The 21,807-nt window shown below is 36.8% G+C and overlaps 1 protein-coding gene and 1 non-coding gene across 2 annotated transcripts in view; both read right to left on the bottom strand.

Moving 5' to 3' along the window:
* Nucleotides 1-21,807, bottom strand: part of BUB1 (BUB1 mitotic checkpoint serine/threonine kinase) — a 42,266-nt gene that overhangs the window by 7,306 nt on the left and 13,153 nt on the right. The window contains exons 10-19 of the mRNA XM_025994703.2: nucleotides 17,705-17,964; nucleotides 15,905-15,963; nucleotides 14,489-14,617; nucleotides 14,283-14,393; nucleotides 13,420-13,519; nucleotides 12,291-12,372; nucleotides 9,935-10,109; nucleotides 8,103-8,187; nucleotides 4,193-4,431; nucleotides 2,481-2,624 (exon numbers count right to left, since the gene is read on the bottom strand). Of these exons, the coding sequence (XP_025850488.1) occupies nucleotides 2,481-2,624; nucleotides 4,193-4,431; nucleotides 8,103-8,187; nucleotides 9,935-10,109; nucleotides 12,291-12,372; nucleotides 13,420-13,519; nucleotides 14,283-14,393; nucleotides 14,489-14,617; nucleotides 15,905-15,963; nucleotides 17,705-17,964 (1,384 nt within the window). The remainder of the gene's footprint in view (nucleotides 1-2,480; nucleotides 2,625-4,192; nucleotides 4,432-8,102; nucleotides 8,188-9,934; nucleotides 10,110-12,290; nucleotides 12,373-13,419; nucleotides 13,520-14,282; nucleotides 14,394-14,488; nucleotides 14,618-15,904; nucleotides 15,964-17,704; nucleotides 17,965-21,807) is intronic.
* On the bottom strand, nucleotides 6,196-6,336 carry LOC112916913 (small nucleolar RNA SNORA29). The gene has a single exon (XR_003234371.1). It is a non-coding gene; the product is annotated as a small nucleolar RNA SNORA29 (small nucleolar RNA).

The raw sequence follows: 21,807 nt of genomic DNA, 5'->3' as shown, positions 1-21,807 counted from the left end.
ATATTCCATATACATGGATAGGAAGACATGATATTGTCAAGATGTCATTTTTCCCAACTTGATCTATAGATTCAATGCAATTCCAATAAAAATCCCTGCAAGTTATTTTGTAGCTACCGACAATTGATTTTAAAGTTTACGTGGAAAAGCAAAAGGCCCAGACAGCCAACACAATATTGAAGAACAACAAGTTGGAGGACTGACATTATCCAACAGCAAGATTTACTACAAAAGCGACTGTAATCACAACAGTGTAATATAGATAAATAGACCAATGGAACAGAAGAGAGAGCCCAGAAATAGAGCTAAGCAGATAGTCAACTGATCATTGGCAAAGGATCAAAGACAGTTCAATTAAGAAAGGATAGCCTTTTCGGGCAGCCCCGGTGGCTCAGGGGTTTAGCGCCGCCTTCAGCCCAGGGCGTGATCCTGGAGACTTGGGAATGAGTCCCACATCAGGCTCCCTGCATGGAGCCTGCTTCTCCCTCTGCCTGTGTCTCCGCCTCTCTCTTTCTCTTTCTCTCTGATGAATAAGTAAATAAAATCTTAAAAAAAAAAAAAAAAAGGAAGGATAGCCTCTTCAATAAATGCTGATAGAACTGGACATCAACATGCAAAAATTAATCTAGACCCAGAACTTATACCTTTCATAAAAGTTTACTCAAAATAGATCATACACATTAATGTAAAACATTTTATAGTATTAACTATAAAATTCCTAGAAGGTAACAGAATAGGTAGGTGACCTTGGGTTTGCTGATGACCTCTTAGACACAACATTAAAAGCATCATCCATGAAAGAAATAAATTGATAAATTGGACAAAATTTTAAAATTTCCACTCTGCAAAAGACACCGTTAATAGTATGAAAAGATAAGTCAAAGACTGAGTGAATATCTTAGTGAAACACTTAAGTGATAAAAAGATATTCAAACTCTTAAAGATACAACAAACTCTTAAAACTCAGGAAAATGGGGGAAAAAAAACCTCAAAACTAAGAAAATGAACAACCTGGTTTTTTAAAATATGGGCAAAAGATCTGAATACATAACTCACCAAAAAAGACATACAGATGGCAAATAAACATATAAAAAAATGTACAACATCATATGTAACTAGAGAATGAAAATGAATTGCAAATGAAAAGCAATAATGAAATACCATTGCACATCTATTAGAGTGGCCCAAACCCAAACTACTGATAACACCAAGTGATGGTGAGGATATAGAGCAACAGAGCTCTCATTGATTGCTAGGGGGAATACAAAATGGTACATATTCAATTTGAAGGCAGTTTTGGCAGGTTCTTAGAAATAAACATACTCTCACTTGTCCCAGAAATCACAACTCCTTGGTATTTATCCAAATGAACTGAAAACGTATGTCCATACAAAAAGAGCATAGGGGTTTTACAGCAGCTTTATTCATAACTGTCAACAGTTGGAAGCAACTAAAATGTCCTTCAATAGATGAACAGATAAATACACTGTGGTACATTTGGACAATGGAATATTACTCAGAGAACGTATAGATAGAGCTTTCAAGTCATGAAAAGACAGAGGAATCCTAAATGCATATTGCTGAGTGAAAGAAGCCCATCTGAAATGCTTGCATAATGTATGATTCCAACTCTATGACATTCTGGAAAAGGCAAAACTGAGACAGTAGTAAAAAGATTAATGCTTGTCAGAGTTTTAGTGGAGGGGAGAGATGAATACATTTGTCAATCCCCATAGAACATAAAATACAAAGAATGAACCGGAATTATGGACTTGAGTTAATAATGTATTAATATTGGCTCATAAACTTTAACATATGTACCACACTAATACAAGATGTCAATAGGGAAGCTCTGTGTGTGTGTGTATATGTGTTTATGTGTACACATACGTATGTAAAGTATCTTGTGTGAAGTCTTGCTCCACATCCACCCTGCCAAGCATTTTTATTAGTTTTGAGTATGCTTCATGGGCTCTCCAGAAATAGCATCGAATATATGTTATCGTCCCCCTTTTTAAGAAATAAAAGGTAGCATATAATACTAGTCTGCCCTTAACAGCACGTTTTGGACATCATTCCCTATCAGTACAAAGCAAACTATATTTTACTGTAGAGGTGTTCTATAATTTAAGAGTCTTCATAGACACCTATGTTGTTTCCAATGTTTTGACACGCATATATGTCATTTTGAACGTATGTAAGCCTATCTGCAGGAAATTCTTAAAAGTAGATGTCTAAAAGTATATACATTTTTATTTTGATAGACATTACCAATAGCAATTAAAATCTTACCATCATTGCTTAACAAAGTGTTCTCATCTTAGTGTTACAGATAATTTATAACTCTTTTCTAGAGGTCAGAGTGGGTCATAGGTACTAGGTGGTACTAGGGATAGTACCAGAAGGAGAATCACACACTTAAGAGTTACCATCAACTTCCCATATAGAAGCAAGAGTTTTATTACCCATATTGTCCTTACCCAGTTGAAACTCAGTCTTGGGCTTGATGGCTGGAAGTTTACACTGCCATTCATAAGTATTTGGATAGGATCTCACTGGTTTAGAAAGCCCAGATAAAAGTTTGAGAATCAATTCATCATCCCATGGATTCTCAACAGTAAAGTCTTAAAAGAAATGGGAATAAAAGAAAAAAAGAAAATGAATTCATTATCCAAGAATTTTCTCAAAGAAACTATAGCCAAAACAAGTAGAGACATTCATCAAATAAGCTTTCAAAAGCCTTATCTTTAAAAGAGCATTGATTCAAGTAATAACCATTTGCAAAAAATCAAAATGGTTCATTCTGCACAGTTCATTATTTGTTATTTTAGATAAAGAAATTTATATCAACATTCAGTGGTGACTAAGGAAATGAACACCAGAGTGCCTGGGTAGTTCAGCGGTGAGCGTCTGCCTTCGGCCCAAGGAGTGATCCTGGAATCCTGGGATCGAGTTCCATTTCGGGCTCCCTGCATGGAGCCTGCTTCTCCTTGTGTCTCTCATGAACAAATAAATAAAATCTTAAAAAAAAAAAAAAAAAAAAAGGAACACCGAAGGCATCTGTTCCACTTGCCTGGAATTGCTAGATTCTGCCTTTAACATAACTATCTTAAAGGCAGACCTGGATATTAGTTACTTCATTCAGATATATATTCTGTAACTTGCTTTCCCACTTGTATCTACAAAACGCAATGCTTTTCAAAACATAATGACTTTCAATATTACTTTTTATGGGCAATTTGCATGTATGAGATGGACTTTGGGTTCACAAAAAAAAAATCATTTCTAAAGGGAAGAATAAAGTCTCTGTTCAATTTAGCATGCTATAAAAATTCTTTCAGTAGTAGTTATCAAAGACTAATCCAGCATGAGTCACACACACTTAGTGCTAAGCTTATATATATGTGTGTGTGTGTGTGTGTGTGTATACATATACATATATATACACACAAATATATATAACCTGTCCTGTGTGCTTCATGTTTGGTCCTTATAAGAAGACTCTGAAATAGGACCATCACCTCCACTTCATAGAAAAGGAAAGAGATCCACAGAAAATTGAAATAAATGATCTTGGCCAAGACCACATGACTGCCTAAGAGTGGGAGCTAGGATTAGAATCTAGTCAGTCAAAAAAAAAAAAAGAATCTAGTCAGTCTTCAGAGTCTGTATTCTTTTTTTTTCTTAAAGATTTTATTTTTCATGAGAGGCACAGGGAGAAGTAGGCTCTCTGCAAGGAACTTGATGCGGGACTTGCTCCCAGGACCTCAAGATCATGACTTGAGCCAAAGGCAAATGCTCAACCAGTGAGCCATCCAGGTGCTCCCAGAGGCTGTATTCTTAACCACTATGCAAGACTATCCAAGACTGTTCCTGGGTAACCAGTGTAGAGCAGTTAAGCCCTGAGCCTCTTTACTTAAATGAAATGCCTGGCATAGTAGGCTCTCCAATTCTAACTCCCTCCTCCAACAGGAGTGACTTTGATACATTCTAAAATTAAAACAAATTAATCTGCCCTCCAAGAGTGCCACTGTTGTACTGCACTGTGATCCAGTTTGCAAGTTTTGTCTGAAGTTGCATTCTACTCCATGATATTCAAGTCCCTGTCCTTTAAGCTTCTTTTATGGAACAGCTTTCACCAGCCTATTGTTCTTATTCAGGGACACAATAAAGATTGAATATCTGTTCATACTTGGAGCATAGACATTCTCAAGTGAACTAGTCTGCATCCGTTCTGCTTGGTGCCCAGCGCTGGCATCTGGTGGATCTTCTGCAATGGCGAGGTTAGGGTCTGTGAGTTTACAAGCCTCAAGACTCTGTGCTACCTCACTGGTCAGCATGCCACCTGCAGCAGGCTGGCTCACATGGAGCAGGGATGCCGAAGATACAGCTGTAGGGAATGCTGGCTCTAGGCTTTTCTCTTGAATTGGACTGGATGTGTTAAAGGAACAGACAAGAGGAAACAAAACAAATGATTACAAGACTATTAGATTTGATCACAATATTTCACAAAACAGTTTCCTTTTCGTTCTACAGAGGACATTTCAAAACTTCTTTACAAAGAGCCGATTAAAGCATTTTCTTCAGACAAATACATGCAAATACACAGCTTATACAATATGAATAGAAATAAAATCAAAGACATGGAAACATATTCAATAAATAGGTGAGGGAATGGATATTCTCTAGAGGGAAACATGGGAAGGGGTGGGGTTATTTCCCCAAGATGTCATCAACTTGGGGAATCAAGACTGAATATCAAACTTTATTCCAAAATGGCTCTCTCTACAGCACTGAAACAGAAAATGTCATAATCCAACAATCTAGTACCAATTTCTTTCACATAGAGTTGATCTGTATTATTCATGGATCCCATATTTGTGAATTCTCCTACATGCTAAGACTCATTTGTACTCTCTGAATCAATACTCATGGTGCTTTTGCAGACATGCATGATGGTGAAAAGTTTTGGTCACCCAACATACACATTCCCAGGGAAAGTAGAATAAGGCCATGTTCTGCATTCTTGGTCAGCTTTCACACTGTCGAGTGTCCTTTCGCAGTGCATTTAATAACATGTTTTTCTGGTTTTGTGATTTTGCTGTTCCCTGAAGCGCAGTGCTAAAGTGTTGTCTAACGTTCCTAAGTGCAACAAGGCCGTGATGTGTCTCATGGGGAAAATCTGTGTTAGATAAGCCGCATTCAGGTATGAATTATAGTGCTGTTGGCCTGGAGTTCAGTGTTAATGACTCTACAATATTTATTAAATAAGGTGTCTTTAAACAAAATATTGTGAACAGAGGCTCACAGAAACCTAACAAGGAATGATGGTTCAGTGTTGGGTAATTCAGAGTTTGCAGTGATTTTATACAAAAGAAGTGCAAATAGTAAGACTCAACTGTGCGTATCTCTATTCACATAAACTCTCCTCCATTTTTACACCCACATAAACACAAACACATGTCTAAGTGTGCATCCTTATAAAAATAAATATATACATGCAACTTTATGTTGCATTCTTACTTCTTGGCGGCATTTTTCCTACAAGGAATTTTTTTAAAAAAGAAGCTAGTTTTGGAATAATTTCAGACTTAAAGACATGTTTCAAAGATCTTAGAAAATTCCCATATACTCTCCACCCAATTTCCTCAAATGTTGTCTCACACTACTGTGGCTCCTCTGTCAAAACCAATAAACCAATATTTGTTATACAACTCTTAACTAACCTCCAAACCTCCTTTGGATTTCATCAGTTTTCCCACAGAGCCATTTATTTGCTCCCAGATCGAATCATGGGTACGATGTTGTATCCAGTTGTCTCCTTCCCCCCTTCTCATCTGTGATGGTTTCTTAGTGTTTCTTACTTTCCCAAGACATTGTCAGTTTTGAGGAGTACTGGCCAGGCATTTTGTAGAGTGTCCCTCAATTTGGGTTCCTTAGATGTTTTCCTCATGATTAGACTGTGAAGAATCTTCCAAAGGTAAAAATACCCTTCTTAATGCAAAGACTATTATGAGCCATTGCTTGTGAAATTAACCTTGATCATTTGGTAAAGGTGGTATCTGTCAGGTTTTTCCATAGTCTTTATCATGGATTTTAATCACTACAAACCATTTAATTCAGTGGATGTATGCTGGAATAGAACAAGTCCCTGATTCTTAGATATTAAAAATATTTCCAATATTTTAATCAACTAATTTTCTGTTTAGCCATTTCATATAGGAAGAGGACACAAATAAATCCTCCCTCTTCAGATCATGGCAATTTTTAATCTATCCCATAAGCATAGCCACCAAAATCTATTATTGGGAGAAAATGTGGTAGTCAAATGGGAATATTTCCAATATTTTGTATTACAGCAAAACAGATATTAGGGGTATCCATGCACACAGAAAAAACTGCTTTCGAACTCATATAAATTGTTACTAGCTAGTGGAGTACCAAATTATCATGGGTGCATAAGGTATCAATAAAACCCTTTTCCCTTCTTGAGGATTTGAGTTTTGGTTAACTTTCTAGCTCTTCTCCCCTGAAAACTTGAAAAGGTAAGAGTATCACCGTCACCAATGTTGTTGGTAAAAAATAACCATCACTGGTAACAGAATTCTAGACTAAGAAAATTAGAAATACATGTTGGGGAATTCACAGCTTCAGGCCCCAGATATGAGGACTCTCGTAATGGGCCTATCCTTTGTGGGAACTCTGGATCTAAATCTATGGAGGGTTACAAGAGCCACTGACACCCATGGAAATAAGGCTTCTAAGCTAGGGAAACTTCTGTACCTTGGTCCTAAGTGTTTCCTTTTGACTTGTTTCATGCAGGCCAAAGACAATATTGTGTTAGACAGTAATTCCCCTGGCAACTGATTTTTGTCCTATGTATTTCTATATTAATCTTATGCCAAGTGTGGCTTATGGCACTCTTGTAAATCAGAAGATTAGTTGTATGTAGAAGTTTCCTGTTGGGCAGTAACAGACTGTGTTAAAGGCAAGATCTGTTAATCTGCATTGATTTTATTAATAAGGGACTTAACTATTTTCTACATGCTTATTCATTTTTTTTCTTTTGTAAATTCTGCTCAAGTCTTTTATCCAATTTATTTACTGGAGTCTTAGTTTATGAAAAGGTGTTTAATAACAAGAGGCAGTACAGCATAGTAGTTACAGCAAGGCCTCTGAACCTAAGAGATACAGGTTGAAATTACAGTGATGCACATTTGAAGTTGTATGACTTTAGAAGTTCATTACTTTAACTCTCTAGACCTGGTTTCCTCATCTGTAACGGTGGAAAAGAACAGTTCCTACAACTAAATTTACTGTAAGGTGGGCAGCCCTGGTGGCTTAGGTGTTTAGCATCCCAGGATCCTGGAGTCCCAGGATCGAGTCCCACGTCGGGCTCCCTGCACAGAGCCTGCTTCTCCCTCTGCCTATGTCTGCCTCTCTCTCTCTCTCTCTCTCTCTCTGGGTCTCAAATAAATAAAAATCTTAAAAAAAAATAAATTTACCATAAGGATTAATTAAAGGATACAGTACATAAAAAATATCAGCATTACAATGGAATATAATAAATACTCAAAAGATTACAGTTACTTTCCGTGTCTGTTACATTCACTGGACTTGATCAAATACAGTGGAACTTTACTTCTGCAAAGCACTTATGTATGCTACACCTGGATTTTGTATAAGTAGCTTAGAGGCTTAAACATTCTATTGGCTTCCTCTTAAAGGAAAGTTATTGCTTTTCTCAATTAGAATGGGTCTAAAGAAACAAATATGTGTTTGTTCAGCTCTACAATAGTCCTTACATGTCAGGGTCTTCGGCTGGTAAGAGTCTGTGCAGTTCTGTTCTCGAAATGAGTACAAGTCAGTCATGGGAACCACTCTCACAGGGACTCTGCTGCTTCTCTCACTGCCCTGACATATCCACTGATGAGGTTTATCACTGTATGTATATCTCTAGAGAGTACCTACTTTCTGGCTTCTACCTACAAGTCAATAAAATCTCATGTGCCTCAAAGTGTTGGAATTACATATTCCACTACATACTAAAAGCAAAGCCAGAGTGACGGTGGAATGACAGAACCATGCACACCTCACAATACCTGAACTTTCTCTCTTTTGAGGGTTCTACGTTTTCTTCACGAGAATCCAAAGTCACATGGGTACACTCTCTTGCTGCCACATTTTCTGAAATATGTAGAAAATTAGAGAGATATTATGCATGCATATGATTTTATATGGTTATAAAGTCCAGAATTCCTTTTTACAATGACTTTCATTATAATTTCAAAATAGTGTTCCACAGTAAAATTTTCCTTAATATTTTTAAAGTGGGGGAAAAATCACTAAAAAATTTTTTTGTGAGCACTTCAACTTTATACATCCAATCCTTCAAGAGAAAAGGGTCCAAAGGATGGCAGGTCTGCTGTGGGCAGGATGACCAGCCTGTGGAGGTTACTGGTATGGGTGGAGGGCACACCATGCTTTAGGAGAACCTGATGACAAGGACATGGAGAGTCAAACACTGGAATGCTTCTGGAGAGCAGAGATTTATTGAGTGTCTTACTGTCTATCTAACTGCTTTATTTATATTTAGTATTTAGTCGGTTAGCATTTAGTTGACTAAACTGATTTAGGGTGTTTACATGAGGAAGATACCTGGCAATTCTTAACATCACTCCTTTTAACTAAAAACAAAAAGTTTATCTGCGGAAAGATAAACTACATAGGTGGTACTATGGAGTATATATACTCTATATATATACACACAATACTATAAATAGCCCAGTATTAGACTGAACTGAATTTTATCAGATATTGTGTCACCAAACAGGTGCTAATATTTTTTAGCACTAGAACATTAGCTGCTATTTATCCAACCAAAGTGCAAATACTCCAAGAACAGCCAATATTGACTCTCTGACTCAACTGATTAAACTAGTTTTCCCAAATTTTTTTGTTAAAATAGCAAGCTTATGATGGCATTTAGCAATTGTCCAAGTATCAACTGAACTCTCCTTTAAAATCCAGAAAAGAAAGGTAACATACTGGTTTAGTACTCTAAGAAAAACTTTTTACTCCTTAGTTAAAAATTTTTAGGTCTACAAGTTCGACTTATTAAAATGTGATTCCATGTAGGGGAGTGAAATTCTTTGACAGTTCTTTCATTATATTGCTTGGAGGAACAATTACTCTTTTTAATTAAAGTGTCAGTAATGATGGAGTTTGTCTAGGAAAAAACTCATCAAAATGGTAAAATGGTCCCAGACCTTATTGTCAATATATTTTGTAGGTTGGTACTTAATAGGTAATAATTAATTATCTGTGCTCAATGGCAATGTCATGTATTAAGGTTCAATTCAGATAGACTTTGATGTAGGAGTGTTGTGTTTAGGGGAAATAAGAACTATCTGCATTTTATCATTACTCTCTTAAAGTTCGTCATTAAAAAAAAAAATAAGAAGAAAATAGGAAATTCCTGAATGTAGTACTTGGCTACAACTCTAAAGTAATAAAATTTGTAGACATATACCAAGGATTAAAATTTGCTATTTGCTACTCTTAAAATAGAAATGTTCAATATTTTTAGCATTCAAATAACCTGTCTGTCCCGGCCATGTAGTTTGCAGTAAACATAGCATAAACCTATATCCTATATAAATGGGTTGGACTTTGTATATCTGCCTTTAAATGCTTCTATAGGTTTTTTCTCCCGTTCTATCTATAATCTAAGTTACTAAGTTTCTAAAATGCATAGACTTTCGGAAAACAGTATGCCAAAAGAAAAACTCATACAGGCAATGATAAGTAAATGGATTTTAAATTTCCTCTTGATGATCTTTAAACTTCCATTTGGAATCTCTAAGAAGAAAATGTAATCCTGAATGAATTGAAGGTGGCAGAAGACAAGACACTCAAGTGGTGTGACACACACCTTTATCCTCCAGAGCAGGCACTAAATCTGTTGGTGGTCTGTGGAAAGGTGTGGATGCAAGCTGTGCGGCAGCTGTGAAGTGTCCAGGGCTCTTCGGACTCGGTGCCAGGGTTTTGTTGCAGCGGACACCCCAGACGGTTGAGTCATCGGAAAACTCTTCAGTGTGAGGTACTTCCTACAACAAAAGATGAACTGAAAAAAAAAAGAAACAATCTCCCTGTCTTGGCAACAAAATTTAACTCATTGATACTATTTAAGATTTTAAAAAATGAGGAATTACAGAGGAAATAGATGTCACCCCTGGCTAACACAAAGTCAAGGACATCAGAGTTCTGTTTTCCCCAGAAGCAGGACACTTCATCTTTAACACACCCCAGTGCAGTCACACTGTATTCAAGGGTTGCATTTTATTTTCCAATTTTTACTTTTTTTTTTTTTAATTTGAAAAGTCTAGAATTACAGAGGAGTTACGAAGATCATACAGAGTTTCCACGTGCACTTTGTCAAACTCCCTCTGATGTTATTAGCATCTTACAGAATCCTGGCGCATTTGTAAAAACTAAACAATCCTACTAACTCTAGATGCTATCTGGATTTCATCCTTTTCCCACTCATATCCTTTCTCTGTTTCTGGCTCCAGTCCAGGACGCCACGTTGATTTAGTTGTCATGTCTTTTTGGGTCTCCTCAAACTTGTGCCAGTTTATTGGTCTGTCCCAGTGTTTCTTACATGGACATTTCTGAATACTGGTCAGGAGCTATGTCTCTCCCATCTGGGTTTAATTTTGGTCTTTTCTCATGTTTAGAGTGGGATATAGATTTCAGGGAAGAATATCAGGGGTAAAGTGCCCTTTCTTATTACATCACATTAGGGGTACATGATATCAACACAACTTATTACTGATAAGGTTAACCAATCACCTGGTAAAGGTAGTATGTGTTAGGTTTCTCCTCTACGAGGAACTGTTTTTCCCTTTCTGACCCTTATTTGTCAGAAGCCTACATGGTCTAGCCTATACTTAAAGGGAGGTAAATTAAGATTCACCTCCTGGAAGGAGGGATATTAAAGTATTTGTGGACATATGTTAAAACCACCACATTAATAATTTGGGTGAGATAGTTCAAATATCATGCTTCTTCTTAAAGTTTCACTCATTAATTTTAGAATTTTAGCATTCCCTGTGGATCTTGCCTGGAACTAGGATTACTATGGTGTTCCAGTGGTGATTTTCTATTATCATTCATTCCTTCTACATTTATTACCTACAATTCTTCTGTAAGGAAGGTTTATTTTGTCCTCTCTCCCATCTGTTTATATCAATACAGATATTTATTTTGTTTCTAAGGTTATAATCCAATACTACCTTATTCTACTTATTTTCTTATTTGAATTGTGCCAGGTTTGGCCATGGGCTTATTCAGCTTGCCTCCTGAGTTCTTTTATTAGGCCATCTTTTTTTTTTAAAGCACTTTCTTACTTTCTGGCACCACAAGATGCTCTAGGCTCATCTTGTATTTTCCTTCTTCAGCCCCAGAATTAGCTATTTCTCCAAAAATGCAATGGTCACATTTTAGAATCAGTACACAAAGACAGAAGCTGCTGAGTCAAAATTGTACTTGGCAAAACCATTCACTTGCTAATAAGGTGTCACCCATGGCTTATAGAGTACATAGTTTTTATATATTCAGTCCATTATTTGAAGTTTTTAAGAAGGTCAAGAAGTTCATCAGAAGTATTAGTGAACTGAGTGATAATTCATTCAAAAGAATCCCCTGGGGAATTCAAACTATGAGCCAGGTTTTAGTACAGCTTTCCAGTACTGCTCTCTAATATATCACAGCCAGAGGGCTGGGTAGGAGTGAGTGGAGAAAGCACATCACGTGGTTACACTCAGGGCTAGAGTGGAAGCTGCATACGGGTTGGATACAATTGTTGCTGTGACAGAAGAATGCTTTGGGCCAGTCCCAAAAGCTGACACTTGTCTGCTGAGTTATGCTGATGATGAACTAGTTCAGTTTAATTCAGACTTGTTGGTTTTTCTCATATTCCATTGTAGGCCTTACTTCTTGGGTCTCGGAAAAAAATATATCCCCTACTTGTTCCTCCTGCCACAAGGGAAGGCTTTGAGGGTCAGGATCCTATCATTATTTAGTTTCTTTATCTGTCATAGTGTGTGATACAAAATCGATACTCAAATAATTAGCATACTGTTCCCCAAAACCCACTCTTCATATAACTTTGTATTTTCCAGCATTGTTTTACATACACTATCTCATTTGATTGCCATATCACTTGGTAAAATGAAGAGGAAAGAACTGTAAGATCCATTTCATGGATGAAGCAGTGAGGTACTTACATTGGGTTTTGAAAGAAATCTGCTTACAGAGCGTTCTCCAAAGGTCCTGGCTCCTGCGGGTTTATTTTTAGGCTGTGGTAATCTAAGGAAAGATTTGTAAAATTATAAATTGTAATATACTAAAGGAAATACTACCACTTGAGACTGTTAGAAATATTATCCACTTATCCTATTTAATTAGTTAATACTTACATACACATTCCTTACTTTGACACAGTAGTTGTAAGACCACTGAGTGCAAATGGAATTAACTTGACTATGTACATAAAAATAGATTTACAGTAACTTAAGAGAGGGTAGAAAAATATAAAATCTCTACTACATGGAGTTATAAATTTTAAGAACAAAAAAAGAGGTAGGGCCACGGCCAATAGAATGTCATGGATGCCATATATTTTATTTCTTATCTCTAGGACTAGGTCTAGCCATGGAATTTCCCTGAGAGCTGGTCAGACTATTTCCTTTCTACTTCAAGATGAATCTCTTCTACATCATGATACTCTTAATTCATACTGCCACCTCTCTTTCCATGGTTTAAACTGTAAACTGAAAATTGCTGGAGTTACCCCCTCTACTCCCACATATGGCGCCCTAATGTAATGTCTTTCAGCTTGAAACATCTCTTTGCAGCATGACTCAATATAAGACACTTCCTTTTCTGTAACAATCCTACAAATATAATAAACAGAGCATGTATGGATACTTGTACTGGTAAACTCATTTACACCTAATACAATTTCAAATCTATAGAACCCCTCAATTCTCTGATAATTTATAACCATATTGTTTTCCTGTCAACACATGCTTTTGCTATGGAAGGTCTGCTTTCTTGTAACTCCTGTGTAGCAATGCGGATCTAGAGAAGATCTTCAGCAACAATCTTCCCATCACAGGATTAAAAGGCTCACCAGCAGCAGAGCTGGCACTGAGACACAGACCATTTGATCAGCAGGCCACATTTTCTCACTACCTCAAGTCTCAGAGGAAGCTCTGAAGCATTTCATGTCACTGTGACAAGAGATATCTCCCCCAATCCACCATCTCTCTTTCTTCTAACACTGGAGGAAAAACTGGCTAGTTGTTTCTTCAGGTGAACACAGGAGAAAACTATAACCAAATGTTTCTTTACCCATAATTTTCTTTGTTTCCATCTTCAAACACAGGAAAAGCAGATGACAAAGAGGAGATGATCTTATTGACTCCCCAAGCCCCAGAAGAACTTGCATTTTCTGCATTGGAGTAAATAGTAGCATTTTATTAATATAGTAGGAAAAAAACGCTAAGGTTTATGCTTAACTTAACCTACAAATAAGATAATGGAATAACAGCTTTCAGAAAAGAACTGACACATTTTTCAAATACTAGGTAATGAGATAAGTCACTTTGTAGTGAGATGAAGTGACTTAACCATGGTCACAGTGTTTAACTCTCAAGCCTCTAGGTCTTGAGTTCCTGCTACATGCAAAGCGTAGTATTCATCATTCTCTTAAAACACTGCTCTTGTCACCCAATGATGAAAAAAAAGCTCTCTGCGGCCTTCTTTCCCATTTTCTATAAGAAAGAATTAACCTCTTCACTTTCTATTCCAAGGTCTCCCGAGTCTAAGTATCCTATTTATCTGTATCATGATCTCTCTCTCTGGCTTCCAGCATGAAACCTGGGACTCTAAACAAATGTGGGCCCCAACACTCCACCCAGGACAATCCTCTACCGGGGAAGGCTCAAGTCACACCTCGAGCATTCAGGTTTTCCTGGCCATCCCTTACCAGGATTCTGTCCTTCTGTAGTACTTACTTTTAAGAAACAAAACAAATCTATGACAAACACTGAGTACCTTTTCAAACTCTGTTGTGTTTTTTTTATTTCATTCATTCCCTGCCCTTCTATGACAAGCTAATCAAGGGAAGGGCAATTTCTTGTATAAATCCTTGATATTTTCTGTGGCAACCACCCACAATGCCTGTACCTAGTAGCGTTTAAATAAAGTATTACTTTGAAACTGGGCCTCAAATGCATCTTCATTTTGATCTAGAGATGGCCATTCATCCTTGTCATCAGAAATATCAGGAAGTGTAGGAGCCTGAAACATATTCATGATGAAACCTTAGAAGAATAAAAAGAGTAACTGTAAACATGAGTGGGAAAGTGCTTTCATTAATTTGTTGCCAGATGCTACACACTCAAACCAAAGGCTTTACCTAATGCTTCTTTTGTGTGTACGGTGGGTGATGGCTGCACCCTGGATGGGGTCGCCTGAACCGTTCCCAGCGACGTGTTTGGAGTTGTATGAAAAGAACCTGCGTTAACAACCTTATGTGTTTCAGACCCTATAAAAGAAATGGGGCAACATGCATTACCAGTAGAGAAATCAGAGTGATTTAGAAGGGACACAATTTAAGAAACTTATTATAATCAAAACATTTTATTATTGCTGATAATTATCACTAAGGACTTCTGTTATTACAGTACTTGCATAGCTCTCATTTTTATTTTTATAATATTCTCATGAGGTAGGTAAGGTACAATTATCCTTTTACAGAAAGACATGAAAATTCATAGAGATTAAGTGGCTTGGTCTAAGATCATTATCAAATGTAGCAGGTTGTCATAACTAGTACCTTTCACTCTACTATATCCCAAGAAATAGAGGTTTAGAGTTACACCATGAATCTTAAGATTGGCTTTCCATCTTACTCAGCTAGAGTCCAGACAATAGCACCCAAGGCCCCACAAAACCTGAGCATGTTCACTCAGACCTCCCCGCCCTCCTTCTCCTCCGATTCACTCTAGCCACCTCTCGGCCTCTTTTGCTGTGGAGCCATCAGAGTCCTGCCTCGGGGCTCTGTACTTGCTCTTCCCTTTGCCTGAAACAGGTTGTCCAAGCTAGCTGCATAGGCAGTTCCCTCCTTCGAGATTTTATCCAAAATATCATTTTCCTTGTGAGCATCTTTTCTGGTCACCTCTGAAACCTTAATCCCCTCCACCCAACACTTTCTTTACTCCTCTGCCTTGGGGTGGGGGGTGGGGGCGGTTTGTTCTTTCTGTTCATGACTGTGTCCCTAAGTACCAGAATATGCCTGGCATCTCGCAAGTGTTCAGGAAGTCTTGGTTAAATGCTGGGGTTATCAGCTGTTTCAAGCAGGTTTGCTCCCCACTAGGCTGTCACCGGAGAGGATGCCAAAGTCAGATGGGGGGGAAATCAATACACAATCAAGGTATCTTATTTTGTTCATAAAACTTACCTTTTATGCAAATGCCTCTAACAAAGTATAATACTCCTAACTAAACTTTTAATTACCTCCCCTACCTCACAATATATTAAAGATGACTCTTGTTTTTGATAAATCTGCTGAGAAATTTAATAAAAAAGGTTTCACAAATCAAGTTTCCAAAGGATTCTAATTAATAAGATGTAATCAGGAAGTGGATTTCTACTCTACTTGAGATGGCCTGGGGCTTACCTAATCATTAAATGCTAAGAATAGGAAAGTGAACACCTAAGTTCATTAAGGTTTGAAGTCTCTATGAGCCACTGCCACCAAACCGGTCTCTCAGTGACCTGCAGGATTCTAGGCAAAAAGGTCAGGAACAAATTTACTATAATTAAATATTACCTTCTTTTATCTCTGCTCTGCTCTGTGGCTTGAATTCATGAGTACTTTTAGTCACACATCTGAAAGAGAAAACTCTTGAGATATACTAATTCTCAAAAAAGAACAGTGAAAAAGTCTGCAATTACAAGCCTGTTCTTAAAATACAGATGGAAGTGCTTAGGTCTATAGTGTAAGTAAACGAAACATTTTTTTTTCTTTCATTTCCTTTTGAGGTAAAGGCCAGGTACCACATGTTTGCTTGACACAGTGGGCCTGTATTTTAACATCATGATGATCGTTCCTATATGTGGTAGGGCAGAATGGCTTCCAATTCAAACGATCCTATTTATTACATAGGCTAAGGGACTCACACCCAGGTCCAGGCCTGGGTGCCCAGTGCAGCTAGCCAGAGTCATGTTATGGGAAGCACTTGCATGCTTTAGCTGCATGGGCCACCTCTCATGTGATGAACCAGTAGCCACGAATCTTCTGGTTCTTCAGACTTTAGGAGTTATTGAGAAGTTTAAAAAATGGCACAAAAGACATTTATATCATGGTTTGAAGTACAATCATGACAGTGGACTTCATCGATTTAACATTGTTAGAATTCCCTTAGCAGGGACCATGCTAGGATATAAAGTAAAAAGTACAACACACTTAATTTTACAAATCCCCACCAAACTGTCTTAAAAACATTAGTTTTTATTTGAGATTCTAGATAAAGGCACCTTTTCTCTGCCATGGTAAGCTGTCTTGGCTAAATAGAGTATCAGAGGGGTCCATTAGGTCCCTTGCCTGGGCCAGGATCAGGGTCAATCTCAGTTGCTTCTGACTGAGATCTAAGTGTTCAATAGATTAAAGAGTTTCACAGTTTTATAGGGTCAACTGGGTCTGGTTTCTCCATCTGCAGGGGCAGTTAGACATTCAATATCTCTTTGGGCCTGTAACTGCTCTCCTGTTTTTATTATTTTATAATTGCATTAATGATAAAGAACTAATGAAGTCATAGCCCCCAATGACACAACAGTTCTTTTTTTAAATATACTGTACAACACAGGTCTGAATTATTATTGTAACCTGAGTGAAAAAGCATTTTAAATCTTATTTTCAGGAGAAATCATTGATAAAATTTAGTCTTAAAGAACTAGTACTTGTAAATCATAACCTATGCTAAGGAGTTTAGCTCAAGAAGAGGGTCAAAGTTACACTGTAGCTCTCATTTTTTTCCTAATGGATCAATAAAATTGTTCTGTGTAAAGGGAGCATGCCAAAGTCACTAAAGGTAAAAATTTAAACAGAGCAAGTTATTGTAACATTAATTATAATTTCTGAAGTATAGGAAAATGCTTCAAAATTGAGGAAAAAGATAAGATTTTGGCATATTGTGTAATAGATATGAATCCCCAATTGCTCCTGGTGAAGACAGAAGGATTATGAGAACACATGTCAAGAGACTGTCTGGACAGGAATAATAACTACATGTATTCAGTTAAAGCCAGCAGGAAAGGCAATTTCAGTTTAATAACTGAATACTTTCCAGTTACAAAAAGATTGTTAAGTTTCAGTTCACTGAAAATTTTTAATTCAAGGTTAAAGTATGAAATGAAGTAAATACCCTAAAAAAAAAATTAGAGTACTAAGTCTGAAAGATTTGGGGTATTGTGGTAACATGGTTTTTCAACAACATGCCCATCTAAAAATTATTTTAAAAACAGGAAGCACTCATCTTTTACATACTGTTCTTGACACTGCAGAACATGTTAAAGAAGCTAACAAATGCCATTCATGTAGCTATCGTCTCGAGGACTACCTTTGCCTTACCTGGCATCTTTTCTGGCCTCTGTAAACATGGAGTCTGTCACTGGTTGAGCTGGCAAAGGAACAGGAGGAAAGAGACTCTGGCTGATGGCTGGGGACACGAAAGCAGCAGTGACAGCATTTGCCATAGGAGGAATAACAGGAGTCGCCTCTCTGGGTTTCTCTCCTATGTTCTTTGAGGTCTCATGATTGATGGCCGGAAGAGACGGAACTCTCAGTTCCTGCTGGGGGCTTACGCTTGGCCCCATAGATGCTGGATTAACCTTTCATGTTAAGCACACAAACAAACAAACAAACAAACAAAAATACCGCAGCCAATTAAATCCAGGATATTACTAATTAAGTACTACAGCTTTTCAAAGAATGGTATCAGTCTTCAGTGGCTTCCTTTCCCCTTGTATCTCCATCCCCCCTACAGGTATTCTGAAATAAACAGCCAACAACAACAAAGACCACTTTACATGATGGATGCTTCTGTAGCTTCTTTTTTTTTTTTTTAATTTATTTTTACTTACTTATTTTTTTTTGCTTCTGTAGCTTCTTAACCACAGATACAACTGGCAGCTCATACTTCTAGCCACTGAAATAACCAGCCCCTACAGTTTTATCAGTATTTAAGAACTATCTTATATCTCTTAATTTTGGGAAAGGACCAATGAATCAATGTCATCAAATGCTCATAATGGTATTCCTTCCATTAAAATACACCTGGCAACTATTTTCTCTTGAATGGATAGAAAATGTGAATATAAATTGCAATAATAGCTGCCACAAAAGCATGGATCATAATGGGAAGGTTACCAAGCTCTTAACCTAAAAACCTTTGTTTTTCTACTTACATGTACTTAGACTGTTACTGTGCACTTTTATGTTAAAAAGTTAAAGGAAAAAAATAAATAAAAAGTTAAAGGATACAAGAGTTATTAATTCCTCAGCATAAGAAAATATTCTCACAAATGGTTAAGAAAAGCACTAAATATCTAGGGTAAAAATAGTTATTTCATAAACAAATGGACAAAATATAAAAAGTTCACCTTTACTAGTTATCAAAAAAATAATTAGAAATGATCTATTCCATTTTCTCACTACCAAACTAAAAGATTAAAAATAATCATAATATTCAATTCTGAAGAATTATTTTGAAAAAGAACAATCACACTTTCTATACCAGATATCAAAACTTACAACAAAGCTATGGTAAATGTACAATATGGAATCATCAAGAAGAAACCTTATATTAACCAAAACAAAGGTACAGACATTTTAGAAACTGATTGTGTATATTAAAAATTAGTATGCGATAAAGGTATTTTCAATCAATGGGGCAAGGCTAAGTTGCTCAATAAATGTAGGGGCAGGTGGTAACACATTTGGGAAATATATCCTTATGCTATCAAAACACAAAGTCCGATGCAGGGAGGCTTTTGGTTAAAGACAGTGGCTTAAACATATGCTTTTTCATCTACTCCCTCTGAAACCTCCCCAAAAGGATAATAAAAAAATTCTAACACCTGAAATAGCAGGCAGAGAAAGCTGATTTGTGGAAAAGCTCATATATTTAGCTACATCTCAGAATGGAAGTGAAAGTGGAGCTAAAAGCAGGAACACCCAAAAAATTGATTTCCTTCCAGAACATCATGCCCAGCCAAATTATTGCCCAAGTGGGAGGGTAGAAGATGCTTTAGACATGCAAGTGATCTCAAAAAAATCAATATTCATGTGAATATTAAAAAAAAAATCACGGTGAATTTAAAAAAAAAATTCTTTGGGGGGTACCTGAGTGGCTCAGTTGGTTAAGCATCTGCCTTCAGCTCAGGTCATGATCCCAGGGTCCTGGGAATAAGCCCTGCATCAGGCTCTGCTTTTCCCTCTCTTCCTCCCTCTCCCCTTGCTCATGCTTTCTCTCTCTCTCTCTCTGTCAAATAAATAAAATCTTAAAATAATTAAATTAAATTAAAAATCTCTTTGAGACTGTGTGCCACCAAAACGGGGATGATAAAAGGAAACGATGCCATGGGAACTATAAAATAAGCAGGGATACACCAGTAGAGAGAAGTGAGGGGAGGACAGCTTGCTTGTAGGCCAACCTGGAGGCAGAAAGGCGGCTCTGGGAGGCATGTGGCCAAAAGAAGTGAAACAAGAGCACATCTGATGCATTTGAACATAACGAAAGCATTATTTCTAGATACTTCCGAGAGTCTAGAGAAATAACTGATAAGTAAGTACCACAAAAACATAGCAAAAGAAGATAATGAAACAATTATTTTAATAATTTCCTGGAACTATCTAGGGAAAAGATAAATTATATAAGAAAGGAAATCCAACTATATAAGAAAAATATACAACAATCCAACAGAAAAAGGAACAAAGTACATCAAAATCAATTTAAAAAAAAAGACAGTCACTAAATATTTTGTTAAAGTCCAAATTCACCTGTGATTGGAAAAAACACAACAGATGGTTGAAAATATTTAGGATAGCTAATGTTAGCTAAGTGTATACAAGACACACATACTTTTATTCACTATTATGTGAGTGTAAACTGGTAAATTTTTGGAGGGGAGATACATAGTATCTTAGGTACACAGACTTCAGCAGCAATTCTACTTTTCTGTATCTTTCCTAGAGAAGTAATGTCACAGGTACAAGAATGCTCACTGCAGCATGGTTTGTAAGTTTCCACATGACACATGCCCTTCCTAAACAGTAGGACAGAAGACTGCACTGTTAATAAAAGGAGTTAGTTCTCTATGTAATAACAAGGAAAGATCTGTAAGATGGGTTAGATAGCAAAATCAGAAAGTAAGTCTTATTTATATAGAAACTTCAATTCTATACATATTTATCTGTTCATGCTCAGTAAAATTCTAGAGAAGCAAACTACAAGATTGGCAATGAAGAACATTCGTTTATATACATGTAACTATATACATACATGCATACATACATATATATACATCTTTCCACTGCTTTTATAAAATCATATGGTCATGCATATTTACTTATTAAAAAAAATTTTTTTTAACGATTTTATTTATTTATTCATGAGACACACAGAGAGAAAGAGAGGCAGAGAGACAGGCAGAGGGAGAAGCGGGCTCCATGCAGGGAGCTCGACATGGAACTTGATCCCAGGACTCCAGGATCACACCCTGGGCGGAAGGTGGCGCTAAAACCGCTGAGCCACCCAGGCTGCCCTGGTCATGCGTTTTTAGGATTTTCAAAATATGTAAGAAATTAAGGTATTACTGGATAAGTTACATGTACAAGAATGAAACTGGATCAGTTTCTTACACCACACAAAAATAGACTCAAAATGGATTAAAGACCTAAATCTGATACTTAAAACCATAAACTCCTAGAATGGAACATAGGCAGTAATTTCTCTGACACTGGCCATAGCAACATTTTTTTAGATGTTTCCTGAGGCAAGGGAAACAAAAGCAAAAGTAAACTGTTGGGATTGCATCATAATAAAAAGCTTTTACACAGCAAAGGAAACCATAACAAAACAAAAAGTCGATCTACTGGGAGAAGATATTTGCAAATGATACATCCAGTAAGGGGTTAATATCCAAAATAAATAAATAATTTATACAACTCAACCAAAAAAACCAAACAACTGGATTAAAAAGTGGGTAAAGGACCTGAATAGACATTTTTCCAAAGAAAATATACAAATGGCCATCAGACACATGAAAAAATACTTATCATCAGGGAAATGCAAATCAAAACTATAATGAGATATCACTTCACATCTGTCAGAATGGCTAAAATCAACAAACATAAGAAACAACAGGTGTTGGCAAGGTTGTGGAGAAAAAGGAACCCTCATGCACTGTTGGTGGAAACGCACATTGGCACAGCCACTGGGGAAAACAGTATGCAGATTCCTCAAAAAATTAAAAATAGAAATATCATATGGTCTTGTAATCCCACTACTGGTTATTTATCCAAAAAATGAAAACACTAATGAAATATATATAGATAAATCTATGTATCTATAATGGAATATTATGCAAGCATAGAATAGGGATGAGAGCATGTCATTTGTGACAACATGGATGGACCTAGAGGTTACTGTGCTAAGTGAAATAAATCAGACT

The sequence above is a fragment of the Vulpes vulpes genome, chromosome 8, assembly GCF_048418805.1.
Source record: "Vulpes vulpes isolate BD-2025 chromosome 8, VulVul3, whole genome shotgun sequence".
NCBI classification, from domain to species: Eukaryota; Metazoa; Chordata; class Mammalia; order Carnivora; family Canidae; genus Vulpes; species Vulpes vulpes.
Note: the sequence above shows the minus strand (reverse complement) of the source record. Positions and strands in the feature narration are given on the sequence as shown.